The 23,205-nt window shown below is 51.5% G+C and overlaps 2 protein-coding genes and 1 pseudogene across 3 annotated transcripts; all 3 read right to left on the bottom strand.

The window, feature by feature from the left end:
* Positions 1–537: 537 nt before the first annotated feature.
* PYCR2 (pyrroline-5-carboxylate reductase 2) lies at positions 538–4,583 on the bottom strand. The gene is made up of 7 exons (XM_060088635.1): positions 4,358–4,583; positions 3,987–4,057; positions 2,800–2,979; positions 2,482–2,703; positions 2,172–2,264; positions 1,823–1,986; positions 538–1,267 (listed from the first exon to the last, which is right to left on the bottom strand). The coding sequence occupies exons 1-7, from the start codon at positions 4,422–4,424 to the stop codon at positions 1,102–1,104; spliced, it is 963 nt and encodes a 320-aa protein (XP_059944618.1). The 5' UTR covers positions 4,425–4,583; the 3' UTR covers positions 538–1,101.
* Positions 4,584–10,240: 5,657 nt separating this feature from the next.
* Positions 10,241–13,411, bottom strand: LOC132483337 (left-right determination factor 2-like). Of its 2 annotated transcripts, XM_060088632.1 has the most exons (5): positions 13,162–13,411; positions 12,274–12,302; positions 12,056–12,171; positions 11,595–11,837; positions 10,241–10,604 (listed from the first exon to the last, which is right to left on the bottom strand). In XM_060088632.1, exons 1-5 carry the CDS (start codon positions 13,409–13,411, stop codon positions 10,241–10,243), a joined length of 1,002 nt encoding a protein of 333 aa, XP_059944615.1. The 2 variants fall into 2 exon arrangements, with proteins under 2 accessions (XP_059944615.1, XP_059944613.1); XM_060088630.1 differs by having other exon boundaries at positions 12,056–12,302.
* An 8,228-nt stretch (positions 13,412–21,639) lies between these two features.
* LOC132476678 (deleted in azoospermia-like) lies at positions 21,640–22,967 on the bottom strand (annotated as a pseudogene).
* Between the last annotated feature and the right edge of the window lie 238 nt (positions 22,968–23,205).

The following is a 23,205-nucleotide window of genomic DNA, read 5'->3' as shown; positions in this document are numbered from 1 at the left end:
CTAAAGCCAATGCCACAGGCAGGAGCTGGTGGGCACAAGCGCCAGGCACACGGCCTGCACGGAGAAACTGCGGTCTCAGTCCAGCTGTGTAGACGGTCCCACAACTGATGAACAACTCAACTGGAGTAAGCTGCTTATCCCCTTCAGGCCTCAGCATCCTCTATAAAGTCAGAAAAAGAATAGTTCCTCCCTCGGAGGGCATCTGTCTGGATCTGATATAGTGTGTGGCCCACTACAAGCAGGCAGCTTCCTCCTTTGTGTCTGGGCTACAGCCAGCTCCCCACCAAGGCCACTTGGCTCTTCTTTGCCCTGAGCTTTGGCACATCCTACAACACAATCTCCTGACCCTGACCCTGACCCTGACCCTAGGGGCCAGGCTGGAGCAGGGTGTCATTACAGCTCTCAGGGCCTGGCCCCTTATTTCCTCTCATCCCTACTTCTTGCCTTTAGGCAGTACTCTCCCGAAGCTGGAGCACCTGGAGAGGGCCTCGAGTTCTCTAGAATGATGACGTAAGATAAAGCATAAGCAAAGCAGGGTAATAAAAAATAAAGCTTTATTAAAGCAGCTAAGCTTAGCAGCACTGAACACACTTTCAATGGTATACCTCTGAAGCAAGACTTAAATATAACACAGTCTAATATGTGCATTTCTGAGTAACTGTGATAACTCTAAGTCACTCACTTCTTTTCCATTTACCAATTCAAAGAGAAAAGCTCTTGTCATGTTTTGTACCTCTTACCTCCTTGACCTGGCAACAAACTGACCCTGCCTTGGGCTCCAGCTGGAGGACCCCAGTTGAAGGGGTCATCAGCTGAAGGTCTCCAGACCTCCCTATGGAGCTGGGGCTCTGACTGGGGCCCCAGCCTCTCTCTCCTGTCACTGTGTGAGGTGTGCAGGGCTGCATCTGGTTTCCAGCATCCACCACCCCTTCAGAGTGCCTTCTAACCCGAGACAGGAGAGGAAACTAGTGCTGTGGTCTGAACAGACTTAAGGAGGTTTTATCCCAAGGCCCCCAAGACTGACTGAGCCCACCCCTGCGCTGCACAGCGCCCCTCACCCGAGGGCGCCGGTCACAGAGAGCAGGGCAGACCGAGGCTGTCTTAGTCCTTCTTGCCTCCTGGGACTGGGCTTCTTGTGAGGAGCCTCCCTGAGCTGCAGGGGGTCAGTGAGGTCACTGTGCGGGAGTCCAGCTTCACTCTGTCCAGGAGGGTCTTCTTGAGGGCGGCTGGGGAGATCTTTTCTTGGTCGGCCATGGACTGCAGCTCTCTGCAGACAAAGCCCCAACAGGTTGAAGGAGGAGCCAGAGCTGCACGAGGCTTCCCCATCCACTTAACCCCCAACCCTTGTTGACTTGGTACCAGCCCAACTTAGAAGCCCAAACCAAAAACTCCCCTAAGCTTCCTAGAAGTGCTATTTAACTAAGTAGGGGTTACTACATAGATGTAGAGCTTTAAGTGTTATCTGTGATCAGATGGGGAGAGAGAGAGTGTGGAAAAATCACAGGACTGGAGGTCAAAGACTTGAGGTCGAATCCTGCCTCCATCACTGACTAGCTGTTTGACCTTGGGAGAGCTGTATCTCGAAGCCTCGACTTCCTCATCTGTAAATCAAGCTAACCCCAGCTATCAGAACTGTGTGAGAATTAAATGAAGGCCTACAAACCCTTAGCTAACAAAGTCTAATGAATCGTGGTTATTAACAGAGCACAGACTCCAGCACTGGTAATGGGACCAAAGATGGCAGATTCTGCAAGACGGTGTGCAGCCCACACTGGGGCTGGCTGGGAGGAGAGGGCCTGGGCAGAGAAGGAGAGAGACCCACCGTGTTTGGATGCAGGAGGCCTCAACTGCGTTGATGAGCAGGGAGCGGAAGCCCCCACTCTCTAGGACGTGCAGGGCGTGGATGGTGGCCCCCCCAGGGGAGCAGACATTGTCCTTGAGCTGGCCCGGATGCTGCTCTGAGTCCAGAAGCATCTTGGCAGCCCCCTAGGGCAGGAAGGAAGCATTAGAGCAGAAAACTGCTGGTGCCCCTTGAGACGAGCTTCTCCACACCCACTGTGCCTCCCCAATCCTTATCCCAGCTTCCCAACCAAGCCCTGCCCTGGCCCAGTGACCCCTAAGAACCCCATCCCCACACTGTGGTCCAGAACACGCAGGCGGAAGATACTGACCAGCAAGGCCTGGGCCCCCAGTCGGACAGCCAGGCGCCTCGGCAGGCCCATCTTCACCCCACCGTCAGCCAACGCGTCCAAGGCCATGAACGCCTGTGGAGACACTCACTGAGCCCCGGGGCAGCAGGCACTCGGGGGCACGCCCTAGGGTCTACTTTTCCTGATGACTGGAATTAGCTCCAAGGGTTGACCTTCTCCACCAGCCTGCCTTGCCCAAGAGGTGGGTGACACCCCCAGCCCAGGCCTGCCTGCCAGCCCATCTTGCGCCCCTGGGTCCCCGGAAGGCTGCGTAAGTATACGAGGGCCTCACATAGGCAGGCCCGCTGCCGCTGAGCCCTGTGACGGCGTCAATCAGGTCCTCCTCCACCTCAGTGCAGAAGCCCACGCTGCTCATGAGCTGCTCCAGGAGCTGCCCATCCTCCACCAGGGCGTGGGTGCCCGTGGCGTACACCGTCGCGCCCTCTCGCACCAACACGGGCGTGTTGGTCATGCAGCGGATCACCTTGGGGGCTGGCTGGAATGCCATCAGCTTCTGGGGTCAAGGCAGAGGGCCGAGTGAGTGGCCAGTCCCACTAGCACCCACCCCTCCTCCCCTCACACAGGACTCTGCCAGGGCTGAGGTGGGCACCTTCTCGACAGAGCTGATGGTGACACCTGCCGCGCAGGAGACCACAATGTGCCTGGCCTGCACGTCGGCCCCGATCTCGTCCAGGATGAAGGGGATGATGTGTGGCTTCACGGCTAGGAACAGGACGTCACTGTGCCTCACCGTCTCCTTATTGCTCCGGGTCAGGTTCACACCCATCTTCTGCGGGAGGAGACCACCGTGCAGCAGCAGCCTCACTAGGCCCAGGGCCTCCCAAGGAGCAGCTGAACCCCCCGACGAGCCTGGAATTCCCTGCCCCAGCCCCTCAGGGTCTGCCCCTTCTGCCACCGGCACCAAGTTTTCCAATGTTGCTACCGGGCAAGTGAGCATAGGTGCTGGACGCCGACAAGCTTCCCCATGGCAACCAGGAAATAGCTGTCCCCCATGCCCACCGCTTCTCTGGCCCCCAAGGCACCCCTCTGCCAGGTAATTAGTCTCCATGGCTGGAAAGTGGCAAAGGGAAAGGTGAAAGGCTACTAGTGCCCAATGGTCGGAAGCGAGGCCGTATCCCAACTCCAGACACTTGTTCATCAGAGTGCAGTCTCTGTGTGGTCCAGGGGTGGGCTGGAGGACACCCATCTCTCTAAGACTCCATACTGAGAAGCAGGGCCCTCCAGTGCCGGTAACATCAGCCATCCCAGGCACAGACACTGCCTGTCGCCCGCCTCATTAGACATCCTCTCCCACACTGCTCAGGTTTGGGGTGAAGACTCGGGATATTCCTTTTTTAGACAGAGGAACAACGAACCTGCCAGGTTCTTTCCCAACACGCTCTTTTATGCCTCAGAATAATTCAGCTAAGTGGCTATTGTGGTCTCCACTTTATAAATGAGGAAACTGAGTCTCAGAGTAGCCGAGTACCGTAAGGCCACGTAGCCAGTGGATGAAGAAAAGTGAGTATTTTATTGGATGCCTACTATGCGCCAGGTGCTTTCCATACATAAAACCTCAACTAACCTTCTAACCAACCCAGTATCTGGATTAGAACCCAAGTCTGTCTGCCTGGGTGCTCCCACCACCCTGAGCTGCCCCATGGAAGGTGGAGGATTATGATGCTCCTGGTGGGTAGGTCAGCGCCGACCATGGACCAGCACAGGGGCTCAGCTCATCAGGCCATCCTTCTCCTGGGCCTTCACCCTCCTCCCCAGTTACCCCCCTGCCCCACCTACCCTGAGCGCGGACACTGTGGGCGGGTCCATGTCCGGGGAGCTGGCTATTATCTTGTGAGCCGACAGGATGCCTGGAGAAGACAGGGCTTTTCAACTGGGAATCATGGCCCACCCGGTTCCCATGCTTTCCCTGGGAAAGCAGAGTCAAACCCCACGACGTTCTGACCGTTGTGGAGACGGCTGCTAGTGTCCTTCTCCCCGCTCAATCCCTTATGCGGGCAGGACTCTCTTGCTGCTTAAGAGGAGTTTCCTCTCCCCCAGAAGACACAAATTCCCCTTTCTTCATTCATTCACGTTCGTGGGGTGGAGGGCGGTTCACAGGGTAGGCTAGGGACCGTCCGCACATCCGCCTCCCGCCTCCAGGCGCTTACCTGCGGCCGTGAAGCCCCGCGCCAGGGCACAGGCCAGCTGGCCAGCGCCGATGAAGCCCACGCTCATGGTTCCAGGCTCTGAGTCTGCCGGGCCGCTGCAGAAGTCGGCTCAAAGGTGCCCTAAAAGAAGAGTGGAGAACGGAGGGCCCAGCGGGCGAAGAACCCCGGAGCCTAATCCCGGGAGGTGCCCGCAGCTTCCGGGCCGGATACTGCCACCCCTCCTCACTCACACTCACCGACTGCGCCGCAGGGGCCCAAGTGCCCCGCCCCTCCAGGGCGACCAATCCGCGGCCGGGACGAGGCCGTGTGCCCGCCTCCGGCGCACGGGATTGGCGGGTGGAATCTCGGACGCAGCGCGCGAAGCCGGGATTTCCGCCTCGTGTGGGTCCCAGTCCTGGGGGCCCGAGAGCCCAGCCATTGGAAGCCGCGTGGGGCTGAGGACTGAGGCCGGGCAGAGGTCTGGCTGATGTTATTCCTGGTGCTGGCCATGAGCCGCACCTCGAGGGCAAGAGGACCTCTCCAGGTTGCTGATTTGAGGGGACGGATGTGACACTCTTGGCGGGGCTTCAGACAGGAGCTTGGGGACCTGTGGGCTCCGAGCCAGGCGCCTCGGTGCGCCCGGGTTGGAGCTGGGAGGCCCCCAGCTGCCGCCCGCGCGGGGAGGCGGCGGGGGAGCCGCGGTTACTCACTTGAACTTAAGTGGTTCACACGATTGGTCTTATTAACTGGATTGCGAATAGGGTTAGTTCCTCTGTTTAGGAAATGATGGGCTCCTTAGAGCCTGACTAAAGTAACCCCGACCACCGCCACTTGCTTTAAAACGCTCCACAAACGTGATGTTTACGTTTTCATCAGTAGTAAATTTAAGTACTACGGGGGGACAGGTGACAGAGGAAGGAGATGGCATCCCAAGAGGGAGGCGTCTCAGAACAGCAGGAGAGGCCCTTGGTTCCCCACCGCCTCTCAGTCTTTCTACAGGCCTTTCCGTATAATCCACACCCCACCCCCAGCAGCGGGCTGCTTTCTGCAATGTTCCTCTAGTTGATCACGTCCAGGAGGACAAGTCCCTGGTTCTTGAGTTTCTGGACCCTTAAAAGTGAGGACCAGGGACTTCCCTGGTGTTGCAGTGGTTAAGAATCCGCCTGACAATGCAGGGGACACTGGTTGGATCCCTGGTCCTGGAAGATCCCACATGCCCACATGCCGCGGAGCAACTTAGCCGGCACGCCACAACTTTTGAAGCTGCGCGTCTAGAGCCCGCGGGCCATGACTACTGAGCCCGCGTGTCACAACTACTGAAGCCACAACAATGAGAAGCCCGTGCACCTCAATGAAGAGTAGCCCCCCCCTTCCTTTGGCAGCAAGGAAGACCCAACGCAGCCAAAAATTAATTAATTTTTAAAAAGTGAGGACCAGATATTTACTATGAAGCAAAATTACATTTCTATAACTTTCTCTGATTAGGAAATTAATACATGTATATTGAGAAAAAATTTAGAAAATACAAAAAAAGGAAAAGTCAAAATCACCCATAGCCATACTTCCTAAGGACCATTTTCTGCAGACCTTTTTTGTGTGTTTCCTTACACACTATTTTGTATGCATACATAGCTTTTCCATCGTTGGAAATAAATGATATACATGTGGTTTTGAAATTTCTATGCTAGATATACAATAAATATTTTCCAATGTCACTGAAAAGTTATTTAAAACAAGATTTTAGTGACGACTTAGCGTTCCATTAAATGGATGCACTGTACTAATTAGCCATGCTCTCAAAGATCAGCATTAGGTTTATTCATTCATTCAATATATATTTATTGAGCCAGTTTCTGGGGATCCAGCCACGAACAAAACAGACAAAAGTCCTTACCTTCATAAAACCTCTATCAATTTTTAAAATTACTGTTCAAACTACTGTGAGAAAGTCTTTACCTAACTCTTTGACTATTTCCTTAGCCTGGATCCCTGAAAGTGAGATCTCGTGGTTCTGTGTGTAGAAGCCTTAAATGCTTCTCATAGTGGCCATGTTGCAGCCCAGCCTAGTTGTCACCAGCATGGGCTCTGACACCAGAAACCCTACAGCTCAAACGAGCTGAAGGAAGAGGGGGACTTACGACACAGCCCTTAGGAAAGGTGCTGAGGAGCACACTAACCAGAAGGAACACCTACATTACGAGGACCTTGGGGACTGGAACCAGAACTTCCTAACGGTGCCTGTGCTTCTGAGGGATGCTCGGGTTCCCCACGGTCCACTGGGAGGCTGCAAGGCCCCCTGGCCGTCTGGCTCTGACCTGCAGTACAAAAGGTTGTGCGCCGAGTGTGTGTGTGCGCGCGTGAGTATGTGTGTGTTGGAGTGGGGCGAGGGGTAGGAGACACCAGTATCTCACACCTGTCAGTCCCCTTACACACATCCATCCCTTACCTGGTTGCCTTGGTAACTCCTGCCTCAGCTTCCAGGAGTGGAGGTGAAATATGAGGAGGACTGGAGAGCCTGGGAAAGGAGGCCGAGTTGGTGGCCCCCAGTGCTGGCTGGATTCCCAGCCAGGGCAGGCCACGTAAGACAGGGAGCAGCCAAAGCACTTGGTCCTCCTGACTAAGCTTGAACATGTGAACTCCTGACCAGAAACTGGCTATTTTTTGGGGTACTTTGTGATCTTTTTTTTTTTCATCTCCAAATTTTAAAGTTTAGGCATACAAAGTTTTAAATATATTTTTTAATTGCAGGCAATCCCATTTCATTTTCTTGTAATGACCTTGCTGACTCTAAAGGCTCATTTCGTCTGCGCAGCGGCCCCTGCTGTGGCTCCCATGGCCATTACGTTTGCTGCCTGTGATGTTCCTTTGGGTACAAGTGTTGGATGGATGAAATGAGATGAGATGAGAAAAGACCCGTCCTCCCCACCCAGCCACTTAGGACATACCCTCAGGAAGCCTGGTGCTGCCATTCTGCCATGGACATATACTCTCCTTCTCTGGCACCTGTCTTCTTGGGTGCCTACTCTATCACTTTCCTCCATCTGAACAGACAGAGAAGTCCAGAAGGAAAACGGGGAGTTCACTAAGCTTCCAGGACGGCCCACCTCACTCCTCTCCTCTGATCCTCGCATCCACCAGTCAGATGGGTTGAGCTGTTCCTGCCCCTCCTCCCTTCTCACTCCCCACCCCACGGTCCTGCCCCCTCTTCACCTCCAGCTGTCCCAACAAAGTGGACAGCGCTTCATTTCTGCCTTCACTTGTCCAGGGTCTTCACTCTCAAGGCTTCAGGGTATCCTTCCTGGTCTGTCTCTGGATAGCAGGCTCATCTTCCTAAGAATGGAGATGATCCAGGGAATGAGGGCGAATCCTGAGCTGCTCCCAGCCAGTCAAATGGCAGGTCCCCTTGACTCCTTCCCGATATAGGAATCTCCAGGGAGTCACACTTTGCACGCATATTTGACTTGTTGTTGTTCTTATACCAATAATCCATGTTTACTGCAGAACAATTAGAAATTAGATCAAATGGACAAACGAACACTGCCTTTAATCCCACCACCTAAAGAGAATCAATGTGACCCTTCTGGAATATGACTCTACACCTCTTTTTCATATGCGGTAAGGCACACCTTAACCTTGATTTTTTTTTTTTTTTTTTGGCCATGCCACGCGGCTTGCGGGATCGGGCTTTTTCCCCGACCAGGGATCGAACCTGGGGCCCTTGGCAGTGAGAGCGCTGAGTCCTAACCACTGGACCGCCAGGGAATTCCCTTAACCTTGATTTTAAAAAACAGGTACGTACTCATGTTGTATGTAAACAGGTCAGGTTGTTTATGAACAGGAGATTCAAAAAGCCCCAATCTCCCTATGTTAAGGTCTGTAAACTTAATTACATTTACGAAGTCCCTTTGCCATGTGACAGAACATAGTCACAGTTTCTAAGGATTGGGGGGCATGGACGTATTTGGGGAGAACATTTTGTCTACCACATTGTTTCCCTGTGCTGATGAGCACATCCTTACATTTTGAAATGAAGCCGATCTCCTAGGTATTTTTAGCTCGCATGGGATTATGTGAGCAGGCCCATCCTTGGCACTGATTGCATGTGACTGGTTGGGAGTCCACAGACCTTTTAGAGCCACAGATACATCACTGAGAAGCTGGTAGAATTCTTTAGATGATTTTGATATCCTTCTTGTAGAGAAAGCGACTGTATGCCCTGGTACTCACAACATGCCAAGTGGCAGTTCTTCATTTTGATGTCTTATAGAGGTAAGATAGCCATTTACAAGTCAGAGACAAATCTTCTCTCCCCATCTCCAACAATATTCTTGCCAAGTCCTCAAGTCCTGGCTGTCCATAGACTAGCTCATTTTCCCCTTTGCTATTCAGTTGCTATTAATTAGCTTTGTATGCCAAAATAGAAAATCCATGAACTTCAATAAGTCGGGCATAAGGAAACCCTGCTGAGCAGGAAAGGTAAATGTAGGGGAGTTACCAGATGTGGCAACTTCCAAATGACATGTTAACTAATGCCTGTGTCATCAGCAGAGCATGGGGCATGCTGATCTCTAGCCCATAGATTTGCATTGCCTCAGCCTTGATTTCTTCATCTGAAAACTGGGAATAATAATACCTACCTCAAGGAGTAGTTGCAAGAATTAAGTCATATAATGTATATGAGGTTGCCTAGCATAGCTCCCAGGTTCAGAGTGAATGCTCAGTAAACATTCGCTTGCCTGCCCTGTCCCCAGAACCACTATTGCAAAGGTTAAAGTGCTTTCTAAGGAGATGGCATATGTGAGTGATTGTTTACAGTACTATTTTTGGAATGAGAGTTGGAGGGATATAAATATTACAAATAAAAGCAGAATCTAAACCGTTATTACAGTCTTCAGCGCCACCTAGGGGTTGGGGGACCTTGGTCACGCCCATTCTTCAGATCATTATGTCGCTCTCATTCCCCATTATTGCTCCCTCCCTCCTACGTCAAGGACACTAGAAATTAAATACATAGACACAGAGTGAAACATCACTTTTATTTCAGCAGATTATCTACATTCGATTGTTTTCTTTTTGCTAAGTTAAAAAAAACGAACACGTAAATACATGTGGGTTCTGGTGATAAGTTCTCTAAAACAGTGGGGGAAATAACCTAAATATGCACAGGCAATGCTGTCTCTGGAGGAGCAGAGAAGTGGGTGAGTTTAGGGCTGTCTGATCCCCAGGGCAATGAAGTCCTAGAGCTGAATCCCAAATCCTCCTTTTTAAAAGGAAATGGTGGCCCAAAGGCTTCTGCATTTGTTTGAGGTCACAGTTTATGGCCCTATTAGATCCAGAAACCAGGTGTTCTGATACCCTGTCCATTGCCCCTAGCCTAAAACCCTTCATCCTCCCTTCTAGCACTCTCTCAGGGGACTGGGGACCCAAGTATATGTACAAAAGCCCAGAGTGGATGAACATTTTGGTGAATGGGGGTTCTTTTTAGACCTCCTCCCCACCTAGGGGAAACAGAGGGATTTTTTGTTTTGTTTTAATTCATCATATAATAGAGTAAATCAGTCTATTTTCCCACTTCTCATTGTAGGGTCTGTTGTCCCATACTCGGTTGAGAATCTGCTAGAGAACAGAAGCTCCTAGCTGACAATCTGTCCCTGCTCAGCTATATCCTTTAACAAGTAGGCTGGGGTTTCCTTCTACAGCTCTGCAATCGGGTTGCATTAATTACTCACGTAAGTGCTTAGGGTGACGGACAGGAGAGCAAGAAATGGAAGAATACACAAGAAAGGTAAAATAGGGGCACTCAATTGGGGCAGGGGTAATTTGCTAAGTAGAAAATTAGGACCTATGTTAAGACCTGTTTTGTGCACGCGTCTAGTCAGAGGCCTCTATGGCTGCACCCCACACCTACGGCTCCAGCTTCCTTGGTACAGGTGCCCCATCTGAGGCACAGCTGCACTTCTGTACCCTCATGTTGGGCAAGCTGACCACCTGGGGCCTGGGCTTGCCTCCCTCCGGGATGCTGACAATCATGGGCAGCGAGGTCGTCTCTGAGGCGATGCACTGTCGAGGCCCCAGAAATGGCCACTTGAAGGTCAGGGGCTCTGGGGGCTGCTGGCAGGTGCCCACACACTCATAGGCCAGGAAGCCTGGGGGCTCCAGGACCCAGTTCTCGGCCCACTTCATCCCCTGCAGGTCAATGTACACCTCCCGGCGGCAGCAGCGGGTGCCCTCGGTCACTGGTGCCTTAGGATCACAGTTTCCCTGAGCTCTGTGGGGGGGGGGGCAAGGAGAGGCAGAGTCAGAGGTCAGCTGGGAGGGCAGAGGTCAGGGGGCCCAGGGCGGGGCTTAGTGGGGCATCTGGAGGGAGATGTATGGTCCATCTCTTGTTATGTTCAAAATGTTGGCTATTTGTGATAAGTGGTGAATGAATAAACATATCCAAAACATAAATTATAAATCAGTTACTGTTCACTAAAGGTTTCCTATTATGCTAGGCACTGAACTAAGTACTTTACATATATTATCTCAGATGATACTTGCATTTCATCCTCAGATGAACCTTGAAGAGGTTCCAGTAACATTCCTATTACACATGAGGACACAGAGACCCAAAGGTGTTAACTGACATGCCAGAGTTCCTGCAGCAGTAGAAGGCAAAGCTACATGGACCCAGGCTGTATGATTCCAAAGCCCTGTTATTAATCACCCTACTACACAGCTCCATCCACTCCAAATAGCTAACTTGTCCCAAGAAGAAAGAATTCACTAATGCCAGAGGAAAGCTGTTCAACCTTAGTAACTGCTAATGCTAATATTTTTCAAAGAATTAATCAGGGAAAAGGGTAGAGTGAAAACAGATGATTACAATAATGTATATGTATCAATGACAACATAAAGCTCGTTGAAAATACCTGAAGTTTTTTGGGTTTTGGTTTTCGGTTTTTGGTTTTTTGGGGTTTTTCTTGCCAGTCGGTTGGCTTGCGGGATCTTAGCTCCCCGACCAGGGACTGAACCTGCCCCCTCCTCACCCCCCGCCCGCAGTGAAAGGGAGGAGTTCTAACCACTGGGATGCCAGGGAATTCCCTGAAGATATTTTCAATAAAATATTTGAATAATAAAAATTTCTACCATTAGAAACTCTTAACATGTAGTGGGGAATCAGTTGCATCCTGGGGCTATCTGCATCTGCCCCCCAGCTGGTCCCCACCGCCGTGGGACTGGACCACCCAGTCTACTAGAGTCCTGGCCCTGCACCTACCCGTAATCCCTGAGGTCCAGGGTGTGCAGCTCCAGCTGGGGCTCCCGCTGCCCGGTGCCCGACGGCCCCTGCGAGGCAAAGCGGACCAGCCTGTGGGCGCTGGAGGCCAGCGGGCCCAGGTGCTCCCGCTGCACCGACACCTGTAGCAGCAGCGGCTGCCGGGGCCGGCGCAGCTGCTGCCAGAAGTTCACGGCATCCGTCACGTCCAAGGCCTTCCAGCCGCTCTCGTGGATGGACACCAGCCTGCGACACCACACGGAGACACAGGTCCGCGCTGAGGGGTGGGGACTGGGACGGCTGGGGTGGCCCCGGGGGGGCCCTCTCCCACCCCCTCCCTTCTCCCCTCCCTCTCCCCTCCCCCACCCCAGGGGCCCGGCCCGGGCCCGCGCCGCCCCTCCTCCCGCGCCGGGCCCAGCCCCCTCCTCATCCCCCGCCCCACACCGCAGCCGCCACCTCCCCACCTGGAGTCGATGAGGGAAGTGCGGTTGGAACCGTCGTCGCGGACGTGCAGCCACTGGACGGTGACCCGGGCGCGGTCGCTGCGCGGGAAGAGCCGCTCGTGGCTGCGCAGCGCGGCCTTGGGGACCGGCTCCTGGAAGAGGCGCAGCACGGCCTGCACCAGCTCGCTGTGGGGCGGCAGCCGCTGCTCCATGTCGAACACCAGCAGGTGCGAGGAGACCTCGGACACCAGGAACCTGCCGGCCACCTCTGGGGACACGAGCGGGGTCAGCGGGGCCCCTTCGGGCACCAGGGGAGCTCTGAGGGTGGCAGGGCCACTGAGGCGGTGGCCAGGCAGGGAGAGACCAGCCCCTGTTCTGTCTCCCTGGGCCAAGCCCAGTTACCGGAAAATCCCCCTATGCGTCTGGGCCTTGTTTGTAACAATCTCCGCCCAGCGGAAGGCTGGCAGGGCTGACCGGGCTACCTCAGCTGAGATGCTGAAGATCAGAATCCTCACCTGGGGGCACATGGCCTTGGGTCTAGCTCTGGGCACTGAGGAGGTGAGTCCAGCCCAGGGAGGTAAGAGGCCGAATAGGACTCAGGATGGCTGCATCCCTGACAGCTGAATAGCTCGGCGTTACACTACAGTGTTGTCCCTACACCTTTTCCTCCACAATAACGCACTTTAATATTCACAGCGCTGGGAGATGGGTCAGCTACAGTCACACCAGTGCTCCGGAGGAACAAACAGAGAAGCAAAAAGATGATCCTAAAACCATTTGCTCAGGCTACCGGTGGCAATGTGAAAACGGTACCCCGGAAGCCCTGACTCTACGCCGCTCCCTGAGACTGCGCCAGGGTTCTCGCCACACCCACACGCTCCCATTGGCTCTGCTTTCTCTTCTCCATCCTCATCTCTGATGCCTTAGCTTTGGTCCAGCTCCTCCTGGTCCCGAGGGGTAGGGCCCTCAGTGCAGACAGAGACCAGGGACTCGGGCCCAGCCTTCCTCACAGTCCATGGTCCCTCCTCATGGCCCTGTGGAGCCTGCGCCCCCAGACCGCCTCCCCAGAGCAGCCTCCCCACCACACCCCTCGAGGACCAGGCTGCAGCAGGGAGGGAGGACCTCACCTCGGAAGTTCTGGCTGAACCTCTTCCCCCGGGAGCGGGCCTCGTGGCTGCGCTGCAGCAGGGCCACGTACTGGGCCCTCACGTGGGCAGGGATGATCAGCCTCTCCACATCGGCCTCGTCCAGGACGGGAGCCTCGCTGAGGCGCAGCTGCCGCAGCAGGCTACCCAGGACCCGCTCCTCGGTCAGGGCGGCCCCGGGGCTGGTCAGGGGCAGTGCCCAGAGCGTCCAGCAGAGCCAGAGGGGCCGCATGGTGCTGCTCGGGAGAGGGAGGGGCAGAGCGGACGTGTCCCCGGACGAGGCTCCAGGAGGGTCCCAGCTGGGTGTGCTGAGGGCCAGGCTGGGCCAGCTTTATAGCCAGGCCTGGGCTGGGCCTGGGTGGTGGGAGGGAGGGAGCCCGGGAGGGAGGGAGGTCACACCCCTCGGACCTCCTGGGAGTTCAGTGGCCAGACAGGTCCCTGAGCCCCGAGGAGGGGGCTGTCTAGAAAGGGCACAAAGGGCTGTCTGGATGCCACACAGGCCTGGGGCCTCTGACCGCTGCTGTCTGGCAGCTCAATAATAATTTTAGTGCCTATTGAATTTCCCTGACCCCACCCCAGTCCTAGTCTATGAAAAAGTGAGCCTATTCTGTGGAGACGAGTGTCCCATTAGCCGGCTGCTTAAATCTCTTCCCTGCAGGCCAGTCTGGGTCTAGGTTTGCTCACTGAGAGGAAGGAGGGAAAGTGTTCTGCACTCCTGCCTGTTCCGGTCCAGGCCCCGTTCAGGGCACTTTCACAGAAGCCCCTTGAGTCGCCTCCCTCCATTCTCCAGTCCCTGCAAGCCCCCTCCCATTCATCTCCACAGTCCCTCAGGTGAGCCTGTCCTCCCCGTGACAGAAGGAAGCTAGACACTAACAGGACAGGAAAGCTGGCAGCTTGGCTCTCTGCCAATCCCAGGAGAAGCAATTTCTGCCAATGTCTTTGCAACCACAGGACTGCAGTGAGGCAGCCCTCAGGCGCAGCATCCTTCTGGAGAGCCAGCCCTCTGCACGGTGAGCCGGCCGCGGGCTCACAGCACCAGCGCAGTCTGAGCCCAGGTCATGCCCGGATTCAGAGCAACAGAGCTGCCCAGAGTCACGTGGGTGGGAGCCCCCAGTGCCTCCTCGAACACACGTTTGAGGCTGGCTGGGCTCAAGTAGGGAGCCTGCTGCTCGCTGGCTATTTGACCTGCTAACAAGTCCCCTAACTTCTCAGTGTCTCAGTTTCTCCTCTGAAGGAGGGGGCAATGACAGGTCTACTTCACAGGCTAGTGTGAAGATTGAACGGATTACACGTGTTAAGACGCTGGGTGCAGCGCCTGGTGTAGTGAGCACCCTAGAGGGTTGGCTCTGGTTACCATCTGCCTGCTCTTGCAGTCTCGGGGGCACCTTTCTAAAAATGACGACGACAAGAAGAGCAGTCATTTCCTGAGTGTCGCTCTGTGCCAGGCAGTGTTCTGGGCCCTGAACGTGGATTCACAACAGCCCTAGGAGGCAGGTGCCAGCATCCGCAGATCTTCCAGATGCGAAGTCAGAACATGCGCGGCGAAGGAACCTTCCTGCGCTTGCTCAGCGAGTCCTCCACGCCCCTCCTGGCACAGGGGATTTGAGTACGCACAGGAGGAAGCCTTTCCCTAAACGAGACAGCCTCACCTCCCCCTGTCCTGTCACGTGGGAGGTGAGCAATGACGGTGGAAGAGGATGGACGGTGGTTGGGGGCCGAGGGGCCCAGTGCGCAGGGAGCACCCCTGAGCGCTTTCCCAGCAGGGGGCACTCTGGCCTCCTCTGTGGGTATGCTGTGTCACTGACAGGTCTCTCATGCCATCCCCCTGCCTCTGTGCTCCTCACATGTCCCAGGCAGAGGAAGAGAGAACCTTCTGGTGATTGAGGGCGGAATTCCCCCTGGAGGAGAGCACAAATTGCTACCATACGCCTATGTGCGTACATATATATATATATATATATATATATATATACACACACACACATATGCATATACCTGTGTGTGTGCATTTGCTTGGGTTTTAGTAATAAGGTGGGGGAGGGCTTTGAATTCAAGGAAGGGGAGAAATAATAATAATGCTGATAATAATCATAATGGCTAATATTGTTTATGGGCTGCACACTGTTCTGAGTGCTTTATATACATTAACTCTTCATCCTCACAATTTGCCATGAGTGTTCCCATTTTATAGATGAAGAAACTGAGGCATAAAACTGGGTACCTGACTTGCCCAAGGTCATACAGCTAGTAGGTGGCAGAGCTCGGGTTATCTGAAGGGAAGGAAACAAGGATTCTGTCAAACACGCTCACAGGACAAGGTAAGAGGAAATACAGAAATCCTGACAGTTGAACGGGGTGGGAGGGGTAATGGATGGGGGAGAGCTGGGAGCCTCTCAGGGGGCAACACAATCATGACCTTTACTGCTTCTCTGCTCCCCTTTCCTTCTCTTGCACCTCTGTTTCCTCAGCATTTGTGTAATTCACAAGGCAGAATTCAAATCCCATCCTGGAGTTCATATATCATGTTGTTCCGACACCCCCTGAAATATAAGGCGCCACCTCTGGGTCCGGCCTGAGGGGGCCCTCCTGCTCTCCCTGCGAAAAGTGTAGCCTTCTTCAAAAGGAGAGCTGTTGCCTTTCTTTGCAAGTGATTAGCAAGGAAAGGACTTACTTGATGCAAACATTTGGGCCTTGAGTCAGGCCAAAAGGTGCAGAAGTGTCACATTTACAGGAGACCCAGGACTTGTGGCCCTCAGTCCCTGGAAGTAGTTCCATAAATATGCAGTAGTCCACCACCCTCGCTGCTGGGTGAGAGGAAGAGATGTGGCTTATCACTGGCCAGGGCGGTGCCAAGGATATAACACCCAGGCTGCCCTTGCAAGCCGAGGCCCCCCTCCAGGCCCCCAACATCTAGACCCCCCGGAGCTCCCCGGGGCTGGAAGCTCACGATGAGGCCTTGCGGGGCCCCTGTGCTGCAGCTCCCTGACCAGCCGGTGCACCGAGGAGATGCCTCAGGGCTGAGGACCTCTGGGAGTCCCCCCGGTCAGAAGCTGCTTCTGTACCTGGGGTAACTGACCAGTGAAACTGAAACTTAGTTTTTCAGATAAGAAAGTAAAGTGGAAGCACCCTCCTCTGCCAGATTTTCTGCCTTTCCCAGGTGTCTCACTGGGCTCCTGGGCTGGCCTCCTAGCATGGAGCCGACTCTAGACTGAGTCCTTCATGGGAACTGGAACTGACCAGGACCAGTCCTGCCTTCGTGGATGGGCTTCTGGGGTCCGGTGCTCAGGGAGCTCCTAGGGCCACTGGTGCCTGGGCAGATGGTCCACGGTTTGGAAACTGAGAATCCTTCCCAATCTCCCTTAAGGCACGAGAGCCTGGGAGCATTTGTCACCCTCAGAGGATTTGTCCAGCAAGGTGCCCCATCCCCGGCCGTTTCCTGGTTACTTTGTAGAATCAGAGGGCTTAAGGCTGAAGTGGACCATCCCATCCATTCTCCTGCCCCCTGGTTTTTAGAGCTAAGAAAACTGAGGCCCAGAGAGGTGACGGCACCTCCAAGCTCACACAGGTGATGATGGACGTCAGGTCTTCCGATTCCCAGCCCCAGATCTTTCCACACCTTCCAACTATTTCCAGCGCATGGTCCTGCAGGACCCCCTGAAGCTGGCTGGGAGCATCCATAAGCCCCAGGCAAGCTGGGGACTCAGTCAATCCAGGGTCGAGTCTGGGCTGGGCAGGGGATGCAGGGGAGGCAGACAGACAGAGGGCAAGTCCCCCAGACTCCTGAGGCTTTCTGGACACAGCGTCCTAGTCCTGCAATGTGGATTCCAGGCGGACTGAAGAGTTTTGTTGGGGAAATAAAATAATTGAGCAATTAGCTAGTGGTGAATGTGGATTGGGAGACTTTTTTCAAGGGACCTATTAGTTGCAGGGAGGAAGGGCAACTGCCCTTTGTCATGCAGAGCTGGGAACCAGGCCTCCCCTCCAGCTGTGGATCTGGGGGGAGAGTCTGGTCAGGCAGTCTGTGGGGTCAGGTTGGGCTTGGAAAGTGGAAAAATTGTAAAATAGCCTCCACTGACCTGGTGGGAGGGGAGACTACTTACAAAGCTGTCTGAATCAGACCTTTCTAAGGTAGAAGGAGTGCATACTGTTCACGAACCTGTGTTGTTAGGGGTTTGAAAAGTTTGTGAAGACTTTTTTCCCCAGTGGTAGTATGTTGTGAATGCTCTAAGTGTAATCGTGTGAATTCTGTACAAGCATGCAATTACTCCGCCTCCCGTCTGTTTTGTTGGCATGTTGTGGGCGTGCACATGCGTTAGGACTGGGGACATTGACGACCAGTCTCCTCCCCGCCCCCGGTGGCCTTTAGATAACCTAGACTGGCAGCCTTGCTCTGTTTTCCCCAGACCAGAGTCCACGGCTCCTGCAGCCGCTTTCCCTGACCTGGCGTCACCCACCCCGGCCACCCAGCACAGCTTGGTCATCATGGAGCCACAAAGCCGGCAGCCCCTGTCAGGGGTGGCCCCCCCCATGCCTCCCCTCCCCTCAGCCCCAGACAGCTTCTCTACAACCCCTGTTCGGGCACCTCCCACCTTCCGCCAGGTCTGGGTGTTTTTCCACAGGAGACTCTTGGGGGCAAATCATCTGAGGAGCTGGTGTAACTATGGATTCCTGGACCCCAGCCCAGACCTCCTTAAGGGCTCGGATGGGGGTCCGGGGCCAGGAATCTGAATGTTAGAGCTTCTGCACGTGCACATGAGGGTGGAGGAGAGCAGGGTTGGGTGGCTGTGCGATAGGAGTCCTGTGGGAGAAAAGCATCCCATCCTACCATTAAGGAGAACCGTAACCCAGCCCTTTCCAGAGGGTTCCTCCGCTTCCTGATTGCCTGTGATGAGAGGAAATAAAGTGACCAGAAAAATAAGGGAAAAGAATTTTTTCCCTGAGGTCTTTTCTGGGCTTTCCCTGAACATTTGAGAGTAAGAGCAGGCGAACAGAAAGGTTTTTATTTTTTTTTTCTCCCTCTGGTAAAAAGCCCTTTTGTGTCTTTCCCCACAGCTTCAGCACTTCTGAATATTTTCCCATTCAAGGACCGTTACATAGGACACGGGAGCCCAGGGTGCTGATTCTGAACCGTGCCTCTCTGCCCAGGGGACGCCTAACTTGTCACTCTCTCGTGGCCACACGGAGCACAGACAGAGGTTCCTCCCCCAGGGCCCAGCCCGCTTTCCCACCCCCGCGTCCTGCCCCTCACAGCCACCCTCCATCTCAGCATTCAGGCCTCTCACAGAACACCCCCTGGAGGGTCATCTCATGGCTCATTCCTCATCTCTCTTTTATCTTTGAAATGTCCTCATCTGGCAAGTCTCAGCATAAATTTCACTTCCTAATGTTCTGAGCACTCCCATCTCTCCCTGCCCAGTTCATCACTATGTTCTCTGGATGCCCTTGGTCCCTCGTGAAAACAGGGGGATGACGCTCTCTGTGGCATTCTGGAAAGAGATGCTGGGGTGCAGCTCTCCCGATAGAGCACCTGCTCAGCGAGGGACGGACACCCTCTAACATGGTACCCGGCAGATAGTTTGTGCTCGAACTGCACTTGCTGAAAAAAGAGAGAGGCGGGGGGGTGGCAACAGGGGAAAAAGACAAGAGTAGATGGATGGAAATTAGACACATGAGATCTTAGTCCAGGTTAAGGCCACTATTGATTCAGGAAACTAATAGCCAACACATACAACTTTAAAGTTGACCAACTTGGCAGATGGACAGACAATGAGAAGCGTCTCCTGTGCTCACCTCTAACCTCTGCTTCCCCAAAGCAACACTAAATCTTGTATGAGCTTCCGGAACGTCTGGACCTGCACAGGCCCAGGTGTGTGACAATATCCATGTGGTAACATGTTCTCCTGTTTTCACACATCCTCCGCCGCCTCCCTGCCCTTGGAGACACAGCCAGGAGTCATCAGGGCCAGAGCTGGGTCCTGGTTCTCCTGCTCTCACGTGATTCCCTTGGCCTTTTCTTTATTTTTTTTTTCAGTGTGTCAAGATTTGCTTTTATAAACTAACTTGGCCACATTAAGAAACTGAACAATATTTACACTTCTGAACTTCAGGGATCTAAATCTTGTCACATGCTCCCCACTCAAACCCCCACCATCTTTTTAGATAATATGACATGCATAAGTAGGTCAAAATGCTTTTGAAAAAAATTTTTTTTCTTTATTTCTATTTATTCATTTATGCAAAGACAGTATCAACATAGGTAATAGGAAGACACTTTTAAGTTTAATTTTCCATTTTGAAAGGTTCAGAATTTTGGCTCTTCTTTCTACCTTTTTAAATACTTCGGTCCAACAAAAGAGCACACAAATAAAAAGTTTATTCCCTTACTTTTCTTAAGGTCATATTGGGATAATTAGAATTGGCTCTTTAGAATTTAAGTATCATTTAGAGTAAACTGGAGATTTAATCATAGAATAATACATGTAAAATGTTATAGCACACACAAAAAAGTACAGAGAATTTTAAAAAGAACCAATTTCAGGGCACTTTCAAATTCTGAGGCATAAGAAAGCACTCTTGGGGATCCTTAAGTTAAAAGACTCTTCCCTTCAGATTCAGAATGAAGATTATTAGGAATTGTAAGACAATGGGCACTGATGATATGGCCGATGGAAGATTCATTAGGTTAGGGAAAAATGGAGTTTCCATGTTTTAGTGAAGGGGCTGGCCAATGAAAGAAAACCCAGGAAGCCACTTTAAACTCATGTCCATGGCAGGTCAAATGATGCTGATACAAGTGTTTCCCTTAGAAAGGTATTATCCCATTGCTACCTTTCCAAGGCTTAGCCCTCAAATTGTTTATACTGATACTTCTCTTCTTCACATCACCTGTTCTAGGAGCAAACCGCCTGGAAGAATGGTGCTACAGACTGGAAAAGCAAGACTGTGGGTATAGCAAAGGGGCTCTGGATCTCAAGTTATTTGTCATGGTTTACACTGTCTAATGAGGAATCTAGCTGATCTAAAAATGGACTGTTAACTCTAAATCTAGTATATTTTGGGGATATGCTTATTGCTAAACAACTTTTTTGGTTTAGAAATGCCAAAACTTCCTTGACTCTCCTGGACATATTTTACTTTAAAAAAGGAAATATAATAGGCTAAAAAACAAAACTAAAAATCTATCTGTTCTTTAACAAATAACAAATATTTTAACGTTTTTATAGAAACAATTCCTTTCAGGTGCTCTGAGTAACTTTTAAGTGACATTAAAAAAGTTTCAGGGCTTGCCTGGTGACATAGTGGTTAAGAATCCGCCTGCCAATGCCGGAGAAATGGGTTCGAGCCTTGGTCCGGGAAGATCCCACATGCCGCGGAGCAGCTAAGCCCGTGCGCCACAACTACTGAGGCTGTGAGCCACAGCTACTGAAGTCCGTGTGCCTAGAGCCCGTGCTCTGCAACAAGAAGAAGCCACCACAATGAGAAGCCCGCGCACTGCAACGAAGAGTAGCCTCTGCTCACCTCAACTAGAGAAAGCCCAAGCACAGCAACGAAGACGCAACATAGCCAAAAATAAATAAATTTAAAAAAGAACAAAAAAAAGTTTCAGCCTTCTTGAATAACAATATTTTGCACAATTTAAGATACAGCCATTGAGTTTAGCATTTCAAGGGAAAAAAAGTAAAGAAAAAAAGGAGAATGGTAACTTATCGAGAAGCTTATGTACTTAATAAAGTTTAGTTTGTTTTGGAGTCTTTAAAAAAAATTAGGCCCAGAATTTAATTATCTTCATTACCATCCCAATCGGATATCTCTATGTGTGGATTCTAGATAAGATAAAATATTTTGAACTAATAAATGTAAGACCCACTGATTGGACTGTTTGTTTGGAATCTGTTTTACTGGGTTTAGATAAGGAAAACGTCAATAAAGCTAACTATACACTGAGTTCCACGGACTAAAAATGCAGTTTTAAAAACTCTGCTTTTGTGGTAAATTTCTGGACAAATCATAAAAGCACAACATCATAGATATTGTACTACTCACAGGTACTTGTTGCAGAAGTGAATTGCGTGTATTTAAACTATCAAAATGCTGACCTTTCAAAATAGGTTTTCTAAAACAAATTTTTTTGAAGATCAGCATTTGCTTTTAAACTCTTCAAATGTCAGTTAAAAAAATCCTTACAGATAAATCTTAAAGTTATTCCTTTCAGTCTCAATTATTTTTTTACTTTTAACTATATATTGAACACAGAATCAGTTTCTAGGTAAATGTCTAATGAAAAACAGTTTCACTGTAAAATAAAACTAGGCAATCTAATATAACTTGTATAGAAAAGTCTGAGTGTGATTTATCAAAATTCAGACTTAAATTTCTATAATAGTTGAAAAACTTTCAGTCTCTCTTCTTACTATTCAAAACCTGCAACTTCCTATGAGACTAGAAAGTCAGCAGAGAAGATCAAACAGACTTAAGCACTGCTCAACTTCTGCTAAAGTGATGAACTCTTATCCTTGAAGTAGTCACCTTGAGTAACAAGGGAGTTTCTCAGTCTGTTCTCTGGATTAAATAGACACGATTCCACCGTCTGTATGCTTCAGCCCACAGATTTCTTTGATGGGCCATTTCCAGAGGATGGAGTAGCTTCATGAATTGAGCATTCACTTGGCAAAACTTCAGCTCCTGGGTCGGCTTCATTACAGTGGTAGTTAACAGCTGTATAATCCAGAGGAATAACGTAACTCCTTTGTTCCCCAGGAGGCCACTGAGGTGGCATCTGATAATTATAAACCCACAGCTGATATCCGGTCATAACCTGAACTGGTGAATTTGGATAAGGAGGATAAGCCTGAACATACTGATTCATCGTGGTTGGAGGCTGCATGTAAGTTTCAGTGTTGGGATTACTCCAGTGTTTGGATTACACTGAAACTGTGGTAGAGGAGGAGGATTAAAAACCAAAGGACGTGGCTGTCCATGATAAGCACTTAAATTTTGTTTCCTGATTGCAGGGCCCAGTTTCAGCTTTTTACCATGGAAATTTATCTGTGATTCTACTCTCTTCTGCACATCCATGTCATTATAAAATGAAACAAATCCATAGCCTTTGGACACACCAGTTCAGTCTGTGATTATCTTCACTTCTTTTACTGAACCATATCTAGCAAAGAAACTTACAATTTCGGTTTCATCCATCCTAACATCAATTCCACCACCAAAAAAAAAAAGGTATTTGGCATGATTTCGCCTTCTGGTAAAACATAGCCTTGGCTGGTCGTAGTTGATGAAGGCTGGGTGCTGGCCTCTCTGGAGGTGGCTGAGTTTGGAGTCTCAGGATTTGCAGCCTCAGGATGGCGGCAGCCAGGGTTCCCTCAGAGGGGCTTGAGGAGGAGCAGGGGCTTTTGTTAGGCCTACTCGTGCCCGCCGCCCGGCTTGACTGGGCACAGGTGGACGAGTGGGGACAGTCAGAGACGGGTGGCGAGGCCGAGGGGCACAGGCGGACTCCCTTGGCCTTTTCCTTAGGATCACCTGTTGTAGATGGAAAATACGTTAAGGCCTGGATCAGATCATATTTTCTAGGCTGTCAGTACTAAGTTCATCCTAGTGGAGCCAGAGTTCTAACCAGTCCTGGGGAGGGTGTTAATGGAGGGCGGTGGTATTGATATTTGACATCATTAATTGATATTTACTATCATAATCATTATTAGGGTACTGATATCATTATCCTATTCTCTACCTGATTCTCTACCTCTCATACCTGATAAAGCAGGGAGGAAGCATTTGCACATTCTGACGGGTAATTGGCAAGGTGGCCTGAGTAAACAAAATACATAATAAGGAGTGTGGAGTCATTTGAGAATCCCTAGGATTATCTCTGTCCTGCTGAGACAGATCCTTTTCCCAGCTACTTCAGCATTTTGTTAATAGCTCAGCACTGCAACTGTCATGGAAAGGAAACGAGCTTTTGCCATCCACTCTGGTGAGAAGCTACTGGCGTGTTTTACCCGCTTCCTGCATGTTCATTAG

This window comes from Mesoplodon densirostris, chromosome 2, assembly GCF_025265405.1.
Source record: "Mesoplodon densirostris isolate mMesDen1 chromosome 2, mMesDen1 primary haplotype, whole genome shotgun sequence".
Lineage (NCBI taxonomy): Eukaryota > Metazoa > Chordata > Mammalia > Artiodactyla > Ziphiidae > Mesoplodon > Mesoplodon densirostris.
The sequence above is the reverse complement of the archived record's forward strand: the minus strand, read 5'-3'. Positions and strand labels throughout refer to the sequence as shown.

Excerpts from the sequence above, each read along its gene's own strand:
- PYCR2 (XM_060088635.1), bottom strand. The coding sequence starts at position 4,424 with ATGAGCGTGGGCTTCATCGGCGCTGGCCAGCTGGCCTGTGCCCTGGCG. Across the intron at positions 2,704-2,799 it reads CCATCAGCTCTGTCGAGAAG|AAGCTGATGGCATTCCAGCC; the intron begins GTGCCCACCTCA and ends CCTTGACCCCAG. Across the intron at positions 1,987-2,171 it reads TGGGGGCCCAGGCCTTGCTG|GGGGCTGCCAAGATGCTTCT; the intron begins GTCAGTATCTTC and ends TTCCTGCCCTAG.
- LOC132483337 (XM_060088630.1), bottom strand. The coding sequence starts at position 13,411 with ATGCGGCCCCTCTGGCTCTGCTGGACGCTCTGGGCACTGCCCCTGACC. Across the intron at positions 12,303-13,161 it reads GTTCAGCCAGAACTTCCGAG|AGGTGGCCGGCAGGTTCCTG; the intron begins GTGAGGTCCTCC and ends TCGTGTCCCCAG. Across the intron at positions 10,605-11,594 it reads CTGGACCTCAGGGATTACGG|AGCTCAGGGAAACTGTGATC; the intron begins GTAGGTGCAGGG and ends CCCCCCCCACAG.